This window comes from Paracoccidioides brasiliensis (genome assembly GCF_000150735.1).
Source record: "Paracoccidioides brasiliensis Pb18 unplaced genomic scaffold supercont2.2, whole genome shotgun sequence".
Taxonomy (NCBI): domain Eukaryota; kingdom Fungi; phylum Ascomycota; class Eurotiomycetes; order Onygenales; family Ajellomycetaceae; genus Paracoccidioides; species Paracoccidioides brasiliensis.
The window spans coordinates 570,128-584,416 of NW_011371359.1; the positions used below are offsets into that span (position 1 = coordinate 570,128).

A 14,289-nucleotide genomic window follows, 5' to 3' on the forward strand; every position below is an offset into this window, starting at 1 on the left:
CAAAAACGGATCATCCCATATAGGACTTGAAACCTATTCATCAAAGGTCTGCATGTGCGGTTGGCCACAACTCGACATGGGGTGAACGCGATTAAACGTTGTACAAGACATTTATAGCCTCATTATCGAACCGTCATATTAATCAAATAGCCCTCGTACCTGCGCTACGGTCAGTACCATGACGACAAGGGGAAAACATGTCCTACATACTTGAGATATCCTTTGTGTGGGAGGAATTGCTATGGAGTCTCTTTGATCCTGATCATTCTGATGCCTCATACTGGCTCCAGTTGGCGTGATGTCCTGGATTCGTCCTCCAATGCTCGCCTGGAATGCGTTCTACAAACCCTTTTAGATGTGCCGCTATAAAACGAAGACTGTTGCCGAACATACCTGATCCATATTTGCGTCCCAGCCAAGGGTGTCTTCGTCCTCGTCCCCGTACCTGGGCTCGTCCCATTGTTGGTCATCGTCCGCCGGAACAAACAATGACTCAAATGGAATTGTAGAGTTTGGCGGTGCATTCACCTGGCCTTCCTGTTGGACTGCCTCTTGAGAGGGCTGCTGGAGAGAGTGATATTTGGGAATAGATTCTGGAATTTCAGGTGGAGGGTTCGTTACGGGCTCCCTCGAAGGGACAGTTGCGCGTCGGGAATAAGGCCTTGCCGATAACTCCCGGTTTCCGTTTGTAGATCCGGAGATTGCCTCTTCGAACTCACCCCTTGTCATCAACGTGAACTCACACATCATTCCGTTCGCCTCGTACGATATCTGCATTGGTCGGCATGGACGAGTATATCGTGCCACAGTACTTTCACCTAGGGAATGTGCGTGGATGACGATGGCCTTGAAATCCTTCACGTTAATAGCTACGTGAAGTTTATCTTCTACCGTGAAATGGTCAAAATCTCTTATGTCGATGGCCACTGATGTATGAACAGGCTGCTTGAGGATTTCTGCAGGCAAAGATCAGGACATTAACCACTAAAATTAAGTTTCAGTCATATATCATTCCATCACCATACCTTTCCCATCAGCAACTTTTGTAGTAAAACTCGTGAACACCGCTCTATTATTCTCAGAGAAAATATCCAGCAGTTCAGCACTAGGACCGAAATGTTCGATAATTTCTCGCAGATACTTCGAATCTATGGCCCATTGGTTTTTAGTCTTTGACTTGTCGAATAAAGCGTGTTGAACCTCTACAGTTTCGTAGGTTAATTTATAAGTCTTGACGACCCCTAAACCAGGTAAGCTAGCCTGTGAGATAATAGAACCAGCGAGGAAGTAGTTGCACCATACCATGCCTACATATCATCCGGATGATAAACCTGCATTCTGTTTCGTCTGGGCTGTCTTGGAACTGAACTTCGCAACGCTCAATGGCGGTTTCTCTATCTTTGAAATCACTGACACGCCCCCTGAAAACTGACAGAAGTGCCTAGGCAGCATCATTAACGAATGGACTTAAATGTTTGGAATGTTGTATTGTATCTGAGAGCTCAACAGCCCTAGTCAACAAACCTTGATGTATATTTGACACGTTAACTTATCGCCAGTATTCCTTGCTGTGGACCCAGACGCATTGCGCCTCGGGCTAGCAAATAAATACTGAAAGAAAAAAGAGGAAGCATCAAATTTGAAAGATGCATATGCTGATTTAGTCAAATTCAGTGCCGAGAAGCGCAGCTGTCATCATTGTCCGCTCCATGGTCAGCAAAAACAATACTTCAGCCATCCACTAACACTAACAGATCAGCAAGAGGAGAGAAAGGAAGACAAGGGTAAAACTATACAAAAGATTCCTCTGCTTCAATTGAAACGCTCTCGTTAAATTTTGCAAGGCATACAAGTACATCGTGAAGGTGGAGCAGAGCGTCTGGAAGCAGGGTAAACCTGAGCGACGTCATTATGAAGAAGCCTGAAAAGGTACCTCCTGTCTAACGGGGCCCTAGAGGGCAACAAGAAGATCGGGAACGTGATTTACGTGTCTCCCAGACTCTGATTAGTTCTAAGCGTGCATGTATGTCATTTGGATTCAGATTGACCACATCGCGAGAATTAACGAAGTTATGGTCAAAAGCTGGAGGTTTGACCTCAGGGGGCATCCCTGCTTAGATAATCACGAAACTTCCAAGGTCAGGGAAAATCCGCAGAATAGGTTTGCATCCCCAATAACGATTCCAAAGCTGCTGGTGGGATCGCATTTCTCTATCAAATGGGCCACTGGCCTATGAGCAGTGTGTCAATAATGATATTGAGACCAGTCTCATAGATGACTACCTAACGGACAGATATCCAGGATTGCCCACAGTGGGACAAATTTCCCATCATCGAACAGAGATTCGGCAGAATTTATGGAATTATTGTTAGCATCCTGATTATATGTAAGACTGAGACTGGATGAAAATTTCCAAGCTTGCAAACCCCCATCTCCATTAATTTTGACCTGAGAAGCAAAAGCCTTTGAAAGCCGTTGGGACATATCCATCAGCTGGGTTTAAGAATAGAGAAGGTACAGAAGATAACTATGTTGGGATGGCAATAAAGAGAGTGCGCATACAGTAGACGAGTGTTGAATGGGGAATAGAGGCTTTTGTTTTAAAGAATTTTATAATAAGGGCTAAGGATTTGAGCACCCGTTCATGCATCGGAGAAAGCAGAGGAGAATCATGAATCACTAAATAGTGCGAGTGGAAATTGACATTCATAAATAATAAGGTTGGGAAGAAGCAAGAATAGAAAGAGAAGAAAGATAAAGAGAAATACAATTGGGTCAATTTTATGAAAACAAGAAATTTTAACAGGAACATATTAAGACAGAGCCACACTACACTTGAAAATGCAACACCCCACATATGGCGCCCATGCCTAACCCCCAGTCATCCAATTTGCAAGGAAAAAGAAAGGAAAATAGGAGACACATGATCCATATCCATATCCATATCCAGTCCAGTTTGACCATTCCTCATTTCTTTCCATTCGTCCCGCCGGAGGGGGGGGGGGGGGGGAAACCTCGTACCAGAGAACGCGGAAATCCTCATCCCTCTGGTTTAGCCTTCTTCCTCTCATTGCGGCCTAGGTCATATCCTATTGCTTCTCATTTCCGATTTCTCCTTCTCTATTATAGACCCAAAGGCGGAATAAAAAGGCAAAGACGTCATGACTCATATGACACCGATGGAGAAAACATGATTGGAAAGGAATCAACGCCGTGAAAAGAAAGAAGACAGAGGGTTGGAACGGACATAGAAATTTAACATTTCCATACACAACAAAGACAACAGACAAGCATACGCACAAAAGTTTCTCGTTGGTAAAAACCGGCAGAGATATGACGAAGGCGTTGGGGTGAGAGAGGGAAAGCAACTAAACATGGAAATTACAGGGAGAAAGGTAGCAAGCAAGCATGACGAACAGCAAAGAGCAATGAAATGATGGGTAACGTATAGAAACGCGTTGAAAAACAAAAGGCAACAACTTTGAATGACAAATTTTGGAGTAAGGAATAGGACACTGGGGAATCGTAGGAGGTTATAAAAAGTTAGAAAAGAAAAGAGAAAAGAAAAGAAAAGCACATAAAAATGAAAATTGAAACTATGAAGCTAGAAAAAAAGACAGAAAGAAGCTCCTCAAGAGATGTATGAGTGAGAAGCTCTGAAGAGGAATGGTGTAGAAAAGCAAAGCATTATCGCAACAGGAGATTTTTCAATTAAAATCCACTCGTGTCCAGATTTTCCCTTCTCCTTTTCCTTCACTGTCTTCCTCCCCATCAAATCAAGCCTTATTGGTAGTTGCTGGATTGATTCTCTGGGGCTAGTATCAGCCGTCAGTACCACACTGTGATACAACAACAGAAAAAGAAAATTATACAATAAATTTTCCACATGCATAGGCAGTGTCGTTTGCCATTGAACTTCTCTCTTCAATTCTTTTTGGGTCTTCTGTTACTGTTCTTCTTCTACTTCGATTTGATCTGAGACATAGATTGGAGGGGAAGAAGAGAGACAGGGACGTGTGAATTATCACTCACGCGGTTGATATACCTGGTTTCCTTGGCCATATGGAGAATGGGGATAGTTGGCAGGTGGGTATTGCGCGGTCATCTGGCCATTACTTGGGGGATATACAAGTCCCTGCCCAGCAGACGCACCGTACTGGCCAGGAACCTGACCGTCTGCTGGTTGATATCCAATGGGAGGTAGCTGTGGGCGAACGCCAGCAGGATATGAAGCTGGCTGTGCCGATTGGGAAGGATCAGTTTGGGTGTTTCCATCAACTTGATTAGCCTGTGCGGCAGCACGCTCTCTCTCCTCAGCAGCCTTGCGTTGGTTCTCTTCTTCCTTCTTACGGGCCTTCCATTCCTTTCGGATTTCTTTGAATTCTAGGTGTTTTGAAACGCAATCAAGGGCGGTGATGTTAGCCAAGATACAATAGGACAAAGTAACGAACAAGCCAGACAGGAGAGGCATAGCGTGGATGTTTAGGGATGGCATATCTGTGGGTAGCGGCATCTTGGCGTCGGGTATTGTTAAGCTCACTGCGCCGTCGCACGCTACTGCATCCCCACGTGTGGTTTCTAGCACCAGCGCAGTGTAACGCGACTAGTTTGATGCAAGGGCAGGGCTAACCACTTGAAGCATTTTGCGACCACGACACACAATCCCAATAAATAAAAATAAAGAGGAGACAAACAGCATGATAAACGCGTTTATTGTAGGTATATGTAGGAAGAGTCTGACAAACCTTCAGGAGTTCTCTTTGCACCATGTGATTGCATTGTGACATGTGCATTGAGGTGATTCAATGTACCGTATGCCTTCTCACATCCATTCCAACCACATTTGTACATTCGTTCGATCTCTTCGTATCGACGGCGGGGGCGCTTGTGCTGCTGGGCACCGGGGATTGGGACGAAGGAATATACCTGCGAAAGAGAATGAGTCTGTGTAGATAAAATGAAAATCAGATGATGCTTTGATCTTTGATGCCAACGGGAAAGGATTTCTCACGTGGCTCCCGAGATACAGTCAAGATCATACAGACTGCAGAGAAGGGAAAAGGGAAAAAGAAAAACGCGTAAATTGATAAACGTACCTGTCCTGGACGAGGCCCTGCGGTCGCAGCTGGAGACGCAGAACCCACCGTTGTTCCTGGGGAGCTATAAGTCCCTGGCATCCCATGCGGATGCTGTCCATACTGATGTGGCGGCCAATCTGGTCGGCCATACATCTGTGGAGGGGGGTGTCCCTGATACTGAGCCATATCGTGGCCCTGGGGAGTATACGGGGAGTACGGAGGAGGGTATGAGGGGCTTGATGCCGCGATTGAGGGATCTATAGGAACGGCGGTGTCAGATTTCAAATTCGATGGACTGCGATGGCCACTCTGCTGCCCATCGTTTAAGGGCATGGACGGACTTGTTGCTTGAGCCATACCTGGCGCGCCGGACTGCGAGTGAGGCGCGTGGTGGTACTGTGGCTGACGTGTCAGGTATTCGGGATAGGGAGCTGGGCGGGCTGCTGGTGGAGGAGGAGCTTGAGGTTGGGGAGGAGGAGTAGGCCCCGGTGGGCTCAGACCGTAGTCCGGCTGGGGGGTAGTGGAGGACGAAATGTTGGAGAATTGAGCTTCCGCTTGCGCGGTGTCCTGGATAGATGGTCTGTGAATTGTGCTGACTGAACGCAGCAGTAGCAGTCTGTTCTGCAGCCGCTCGTTCAGAATATGGCTCCGCCAATTTTGGATTCGGAGATTTCAAACCTGGCTAGGCGTAATCAGAGGCCGGTCTGTCCATATAATGACTTCTCGCGTCTGAAAATGGAAAAGACCCTTTATATTTCCCTCCCTACAGATAAACGGAACCCTAGCCTATCTGCGACCGGGTATGTGCAACTTGGGGATGATGTCTTGCTTAGCGCAGCTGAAGGAAAAAAAGGTCCCCTCACAAGAACAAATAACGAACTTCTGCACGTTACGTGTTAGTGAGCGCCAGCAAGGTGTGTCTGGCCACGACAGAAAATCCGCGTTTATTAGCTGAGTTGACGGAAGAGGGTTAGGAAGGGTGGCAGGGAAACGAGCTGGTGGAAGCGCGTTGGGTGGGACGAAACGTTCCTGAGGTTCAAAACAGCCCAATACAAGTGGAACAACCAGCGATTGCCTGAATTGTGTTTGGTGCTGTGGCCCTAGGAGTGCACTCGATCAACCACTAAGAAACCGGACAGGGAGCTAGAGAATAAAGAGGAATGACAATAGCGGCGTGGTTGGAAAGTAATAAATGATTAATGCGCGGTGAAGGGGGAAGTGAGTGAGAAAGTGTTATGGGTGTTGTCTGGGAAATGGTCGTTTTGAGCGGGTGTTTGATCACCCTAGCCAGGACTCTAGAGGCGCAAAGTTGTACAAGCTCTAACCTTGCCCACGCAACAGATCTTTTAAAGAAGGGCGACAGGCTTCGTAGAACGCAGAAGGACGATGGTGTGAGGTACAATAATAAGCAAACAAGAAAGCCTCTAAAGTACCAAGTGGCAGCAACTGTGGTTCAGTAGGGATGCCGGGAGTAAATAAGCGCGGTATCGAGCACAAAATCGCGGGGAGGGAGGGGGGAAAGAAGAAGGGCTACGAGGTTGCTGGCTTGCGATGGGACAAGGGAGTTCGGCAATGGTAGTGGCTTTAGACCAGTATTATTATGGCTCGTGGAAGTTGTTTGCTGGTAGCGGTCGGGTAGCGGAGATGGGAAATGGAGGGAGTTGGTTGATTGGAGAGATGGGGATGGAGGCTAGCTTGACTTAAAAGCCTGAGTTGTTCCCAGTTTGACGGGGAGAAGTCGTTGAAATAGTCAAAATAGTGTGAGACGATGGTTCGATCGTGGCAAAGCCGTCGGTTTTGATCTCGGACCAGAACTGGGCAGCAGTGGAGAAAACTGCTCCAAGAGAAACCAAGCGGGACAGACAATGTGACCTGATGGCTGGAGACGACTGAAAATACCCGACCAGTTGGGCGCAGTCAAGTATTGGAAAATTTCCGCAGGATTCAAGTGAAAAAAAAAAAACAAGCAAACAAGAAAATAAGAAGAAAAAAAAGAAAAAAGAAAAAAGAAAAAAGAAAAGAAAAGAAAAAAAAAGTAGTCGCAAAGAGGTGGTGGGTAAGCAATTAATGCAGAGCAATAATCAGGAAAGGATGTGCTCTGTACTGTGCAGTGGTATCGGGGTTACCACCCAACTCGGGGCGTATTTTTGATTGCTAATTCGAAAGGCGGTGGGAACTGGCTTGAGTTGTGGAGCTTTGGGGGTTTTTTTACAGCGGAGTGGGTAACGGACCGGAGACCAATGTCACTGATCAGTCATAAAGCATGAATTATGATTAATATTCCCGCTGGATTGTCGTTTTTGTCCACGGCCACTTCTGTTGTGGTGAAGTGTTTCCAAGCTCCAGCTGTTGGCGTGCAAAAGAACGACTTCCAACACCCAACACCCAAAAAGAGCCAGATTTGTGTCCGTTGCGGGAAACAGGGTATCTGTTACCCTCCGTAGCCCACGTCCAGCTGAGAGATTTCCAATTTCCTTCTTATTCCCTTCTCTTCTTCCCAAATCCTTGTGATTTCCTCGAATTCCCAAACCCCTGGTGTCTTAATTCCCACAACCCTTGTGCTCCAGGACTTCAGGGGTTTGATAGGTCGAGTTGGGAGCTGGCGCCAAGCAAGAAGGAAGAGAGGGGCGATGTTGGTACGCCTCCTGCTCAGGTCAACGTCAGTACGAGTAAATAATCAAAATGACAGGGATACTTCTTGGGGCCCAAGCAGGCCTGGCCGCTTGTCACCGATACCAAAAACACAAAAGAAGCCATAAAGTAAAAACATAAAAGAAAAAAAAAAATTTATATGTATAAAAGAGGATAAACTGATGAAATCCAATTCTCAAAAGTCAAAAAAGAGAGGGGGACCCACTCCAGTCAGACGGATTCGCCAAATATCAAGCCAACCAGGCCACGAAACCACACCACCAAACGTGGGTATCTATCTTATTTTATTCTCCCGTAATAAATGGCTTGTACCGCGATAAGCCAATGATATGTTCCACCCCTGCAACAGGCAATGACTCTATGGACTGCACACGAGGCCCAGTGGAAGCAATGGAAAGGGTGGGCTGTATTATTATTTCCCTCCAAATATTTATTCTGGATGCGGAGGAGGGTTGAACTCGATTATCACCAATCGCTCTATATGGGTATTCTCTTGGCCCACACACTTTTATTTGGAAATAACTCGCCAGACGGATGACTTAGCCTAGAGGAACGGGGAGAACTAGAGCCCAGGTCAGTAGTCTGATGGCATCCAGTGGCAAAGCCATCGCCCAGTGACCGGTCCATGATGGAACCGGGGAGGGGATCTTGAGGATTTTTGGGGGAGTGTGGGAAAAGGCCCGACGGAAGGGCTAGGGTGATGGTTGGGAGGTTTGGTGAAGGGGAGGAACAACGGGAATGGGGGAAGGGGGGGGGGGGGGGGGTTAGGGGACGGTTAGAAGTAAGTAATAGTTAATGGCACATACAAGCGTGGAACTAACTGTAATAGTCGCAAGCGTCAACTTGGTGCGAGCGGACTCGTGGCAACGCACCAAGAGCGGAAGAAGGTTAGGGGGCTGATAAGCCCTGGGTCTGGAGAATTGGACAGGCCAACAACGGTTGAAAACGTGCTTGAGGCTAGCGTTAAGAGGGAATGGTGGCAGAGGCTAGTCAGAAGAGGGTTTGGCGGTTGGGCAAGAGGGATCCCAGGTTCAAGGTTCGCGACGCAAAGACGGCTTAGTCTGCTAATTGTTAGACTGTGAGAGGAGGAATTTATTAGTTAGCGGCAGTCTTTGAAGCCTTTTCAGTAATTTGGAAGCGGGAGGAGTCAATGATTAATTGCTGATTAATAATAATGGGACGTGCACAGAGTGTGAAGCACCCAAGGGCAAGGCACAGGCGCAGAAGGACAGAAGAGACGGACAAACAACAACGACGACGAACGACGGGATCTTCCCGAATACTTAATCCCACGCACCACGTGATCTATATGGTCACGTGGTGATCCCGGTCAAAATCTCGGTTATCGTATGTCGACACGTCAGGCCACACCAAGCCTCGGAAGAAGCCGCCGCATCGGCGGGAATGACCTGACAGAGTTACCCCAAAATACCATACAGTTGAGCTCCCTTCCCCAATACCAAATACCAAATACCAAGCACCAAGCTGTTGCATGGTGTTTCAAGCATGAGCATTGCTTAGATTTTTATTATAAATCTATGACTGTGACAGGATGATGGATTGGACTCCCTACTTTTTCATCACTCTTCATACTTATTTTGAATTTTTGTTTTTTCAACTGCTTTTATTTTGACTTTTTTTTTTTTTTTTTTTTTTTTTTGTGTGTGTTCTTCTGCGATTCATTACCTAAGCAAACAAGGGCCTAACAGCCATTCACAGGGCTGCTTTTGTTGTAAGTTTGCTGGGCCGGAGGTTTAAGGGTACCACCCAGTTCAGGCAGGGGGGTATGATACGTGCATAAAATTACCGTCAAATGATGCACCAACGCAACTCTTCAAGATTCTTTGCAGAATCTAGCTTGACGCCCAGCGGCCTCGTAGCCTGGAGGTTGGAGGCTCCAGAGGCTACAAGTCAGCCCGGGGAATTGTTACCTGGGCTCTCTTAATTATCATCGGGGGGCCACATGGTTGTGTGTCTCCGGCTTGCTATCTCGGTTCCTATCATTAACTTTACTTTAACGAAACATGGGCTCACATAAACACTCCGTATAGTTAACTACTCCGTATACACTCTGTAAACATGCACCGGATACTACATGGATACGGCCATGTTGTTGTTGCCGTATTGTGGCAGCGTAGCGATACACCGGAATCGCCTGCAACCACAGCTTGGGAATGTTTGGTATGTTGTTATTATGCTGTGCTCAAGGTAATGCCAAGCGCCCATTCTGTCGTTATTTTCGCGCGTGCAGAATTTGCAAGAACTTGCACCAACCAAAATCTAAGTCTCCCTCCGGTCTCCACTTGTTTATCTATGTGTCTGTTTTTTCCCCAAGCATTCTCCCCAACTGTGGGTTTTCCATAATGAATGAATCTCATGAAGAGAATTTTTTTTTTTTTTCTTTTCTTTTCACGTTTCCTGGTAAATGCAAAGAGTCATATGCTCCCAACTGCTGAGAGGTCTACTCTGCGCCCCTTTTGCCCCTTTGTGATAATTAAGAATGGACCGATCTATGTGGCGGGCCTTGCTCAAGTGGCAGCATCCAGGTTCGCAAGCGAAACGGGCGGGGGCCGCGTTGGCGACTTGACAAGTCAGAGTGCCTCCCCGAGTCTTTCAGATGCAAGAAATGAGTCGAGATCCTTTGATTTCACTCCTTTGCCGCTGCGGATTATCCTTGGGGGAAGGAAGAGAGAGAAAAATATAGTTTCATTACCATCAAGTGGACGCTCCTATGAAGATCAGTTGATCAGTATCAATGCGGCCAGGAAGAGCTAGACCGATGTCTCGTTTGCAAAAACAGGGGGAACATGGACATCTCCAAGGAATAATTAATTCAGGGTACCACCCAGACGATGAAATGCCATGATTCGGTAAAATGAAACGCGTTGGTGATTCTTGACTCAAGGACTTCCGGAGATCCGACCAAAATCGCGTTCAATCCTTGTAGTTGAACACCAGGAAATCTAAATTTTGGACAGGCAAGACATGAAGCCATGTGTTCTTCTAGCGGCTACGAAGGAACTGCTGCAATAATTGCAAATCTGTGTTGTTGGCTCTTGGCAGAGTAAAAGCCATAGAAAGAAAGAAAAAAGAAATTAAAAAGAATGCTTAGGAAAGATTAAACGACTACAAAAAATGATGAATTATGTGTATGTGAAAGGCAGAGTTATTTCTTGTTAGGATTTGGAATTTGGAATTTGAGGGATGAGTTGTCAGAAGGAAGATTGCTTCATTGATACATCTTGAATTTTTCTTTTTTGCTTCTTTTTATTCTCATCCTTTGGTTTCTTTTCTTTTTCCTCTTCCTCTTCCTTTTTTAGTTTTATTTTTATTTTTATTTTTTCTTTCCCCTTATTTTTATTAATTTTTTTTTAATTTTTTTTTTTGTTCTTTGCTTTTTGTTTTCCTCCTGATCGACGAACATCAGCGATGATGATGACGAAGTTGCAGTCCGCCGGTTAATCCAAAAGAAGAAAATGGAACAGCCATTAACAACGAAGTCAGGAACCGAGATGTTGATCGATAGGTTGCTCCCCAGCGGGCACCATGCTCAACAAGCTTCCCTAGCTTGATCTCGATAACAGCAAATGAGAACGACAGTTCCCTCTTTTTTTTTTTTTTTTTGCAACGCAGAGCTAGACCACATCATATATAGCGCCTTTAGAAATCCTTGATTGACCCATGGAATTCATCTTCCATCCCGACGATTGGCACGCTAACTGCGTGGTCTCCCTTTAATTTAACACGCTAGAAGCCTATGGATGAAAACTAGGCCCAGGCAGCAAAGAACGCACAAAGACCTGGGCCCCGACACATGATAGTTTTTCATGTCTTTGAAACCTTTTCCCCCTTGTTGTTTTCTCTGCCAACATCACTTTGTTAGGTTGAAATGAGTTGTATTTTGCCCTTCACACAAAACATGTAAGTTCCAACAGGGTCTTTGTTTCTCCGGGTTGAAGCGGATGAATACATGGGACCTTGCGGGAAACTTTCTGCAGCAACAACATTCACGCATTTTTCAATAAATCTGTTGGTCCCTAGTACCTCCCTGCAGGCTGTGCAGTAAAGTTACCGACAGTATCATTCATTGGCAGAGAGATAGAGCGTATCGCCTGCTGATGTTGAGCTGAGGCTGGGTCCCATCAACTCGGGATTTCGGGGATTGATTATAATGCTCATTGCTCACTTCGTATTTTCGCCTTTTTTTATTTTTTTTATTTTTTTTATTTTTTTTATTTTTTTTATTTTTTATTTTTTTTTTGCATGTTCCTTTCTGTCGCCATATTTCCATTTCAAGGCATCATCCAGATGATCCGTCTGGAGTAACCCCCCCACCAGGATTTTCCCTCAGTTGCGCCCAATCATTCACTGCTGCTTTAATTATTCCAACTGATCAGCGTTTGTCATGATTGCTTGGCGCCCATATCATTTCCATTTGATCTGCCAGCCCCGCACGTTGTAAAAAAGGTCCTTCCCTCCCCTCACACTATTTTGTGAAGTTCACTGCCAGACTTGCAGAGATGTTGGATGGAATAACGCGATATGCTTAAAACGACACGGTGTTTCAGCAGCAGCAGCCACAGCGATTTCTGATGTCAAAATCTCCGACACCACCATTATTCGGCACCTAGCAAGATTTGTGTGAATGCGTTCGCCCTCTGCGGGAAATTCAACTCGGTCTTCGGAGTCTCTTCCCCGTCCCCCGCACCCTTCGATTTTCCCTGCTGCCGCACGCTGCTCAGAAAATGGGTTGGTTCCATTTCATTTATATTCACGTGATGAGCTGACGGATTGTGCCAAGCAGAGTATGGAGACAAATTGGAGACTTAAAAAAAAAAAAAAAAACTACGCAAACAAGTGTTAGCAGGCTGGGCTCTACGGGAGTGCACAACTGCAAATTTTGTTGATTGGCCCCATACTCCTCCATCCAGCGTCTCTTTTTCTCGGCTATGTGGATGCCGCCGCCTTGCGATAAAGGTGACAAGAGGTCAACAAAGGGGTCAACAACAGGTCAACTTTCAGGTTTTCCTGCTTGGCGTCCGTAGATGCTCAAGTATTATTGGCACACTCGTGCTAATCCACTTGAGCATACCTGCAGAGCCTGGTCTCCCCAAAAACATGCGTTAGTGCACATGCTATCATCTGATGGTTCATGGCGATAAGCCCGTCAATCTCTCCATCTTCTGGGTCCTTACCTGCATTGCTGTAGCCTGTGTCTGGGACAACGCCGGTTTGACGTTACCTCCTGCCAAGACACAACTTCCCATCCCCTGTACTTTGCATGGATGGCGTGTTCTTCATCCTCCTGTCAGCTAGCTTCATGCATGCATGTTAACATTTCTGGACCGCTGCACGAAGAGCGGAGAAGCACTCGTTTTGTTACGGTACCAATTGCCGTCCAGATTACACGTGCGGGACTCGGGATGTATTTATGGAACGTCTCTGCCTTATTCTTTCTCGCAAGCACCAAAGACGCGATATTTTTTTGACATGCTTCTTGACTTCACTTTGAAGTTTTGACTGACAATCCCCTATAATTTCTCTCCCCTGAAGCACTCCTTGCTTGCACTCCCTTGTATTCATGATTGTTGTTGACCGAAGCAGGAAAGAACAGAAAAAGAAATATGTGACTGATTTTCCAGTCAAACTTTCGAGCTCAGGGGGAAGATGCTGCTCGCATCTCACTCAATCGGTGCACTCGCTCCTTGAGGAAATCCCTTAAATTGCAATCAATACAGCCCAATGAAAACATACACATGCAATTGTCTGCTTCTTGCGGGGTGAGCCTTTTACTTGATCCATACGGGGGTATCCTGCCGTCCACCCTTGCACTCCCTGCTCTAGCAGGTTCATTTTTGCTGGTGGGACCGAGATATGTCGTTCTACATACTCCTTACTGTGCAATTGTGTGTATTATGGCAGGTCATTATTGGGATCTTCTCGTTGTGGATTTCGATTGAGAAGTCGCCGAACTTCCACAATGCAAGAAAACAATAAAAATGGAGTCGCAATTTCATTTCCTTGGAGATGCGCGATATCAACAAATAATTTTAAACATCTCGAAAATATTTTCGGATGATAGCTCATTTCACACAGCAGCCTTTTGCCCCGGGGGTTTCTCCTTGAAAAGGTTAAATTAAACTACAACTTGATTTAAGGACCCTTGATTTAATATTTTGTCCTCGATCCGCATGTGCAAGACATTGGGTCGCACGACTAATGGAAGAAACAATCAGCTAACTCGCGGGCACTATCTCTGGTCCCATTCCCCGTGCTGCCCCCAATGGTTTACCAAAACGCCTCTAACAGCATGACAGGCTAACAGCTGCGAGCTTGCCGCATCGCGGCTAAGCTTAAACTCGACAAGATGATTTCGGCTTGTTCCAAACACATGGATTGGTATAGTGCATGCAGTTGGCGCTTGGGTCAAGTTTAGCCTCCCTCCTAAGAATCTTCCTTTTTCTGGTGCCTCTTCCCTGCATGTCTGACATATTGGACTAGAGACTTTTCAAACACAACGGGTGATAACCAGAAAGTTTAGCGTATTTTCTTAGCTAC

The 14,289-nt window shown here is 46.0% G+C and overlaps 3 protein-coding genes across 3 annotated transcripts; 1 reads left to right on the forward strand and 2 right to left on the reverse strand.

The window, feature by feature from the left end:
- Positions 1–138: 138 nt before the first annotated feature.
- PADG_01376 (uncharacterized protein) lies at positions 139–1,910 on the reverse strand (the record flags this gene model as incomplete). Its single annotated transcript, XM_010758584.1, has 7 exons — positions 139–159; positions 211–339; positions 394–956; positions 1,026–1,241; positions 1,303–1,441; positions 1,525–1,689; positions 1,851–1,910. 7 exons carry the CDS (start codon positions 1,908–1,910, stop codon positions 139–141), a joined length of 1,293 nt encoding a protein of 430 aa, XP_010756886.1.
- A 2,115-nt stretch (positions 1,911–4,025) lies between these two features.
- PADG_01378 (uncharacterized protein) lies at positions 4,026–5,436 on the reverse strand (the record flags this gene model as incomplete). Its single annotated transcript, XM_010758585.1, has 3 exons — positions 4,026–4,579; positions 4,747–4,927; positions 5,098–5,436. The coding sequence occupies 3 exons, from the start codon at positions 5,434–5,436 to the stop codon at positions 4,026–4,028; spliced, it is 1,074 nt and encodes a 357-aa protein (XP_010756887.1).
- A 4,374-nt stretch (positions 5,437–9,810) lies between these two features.
- On the forward strand, positions 9,811–10,506 carry PADG_01380 (uncharacterized protein; the record flags this gene model as incomplete). The annotated part of the gene is made up of 2 exons (XM_010758586.1): positions 9,811–9,912; positions 10,165–10,506. 2 exons carry the CDS (start codon positions 9,811–9,813, stop codon positions 10,504–10,506), a joined length of 444 nt encoding a protein of 147 aa, XP_010756888.1.
- Between the last annotated feature and the right edge of the window lie 3,783 nt (positions 10,507–14,289).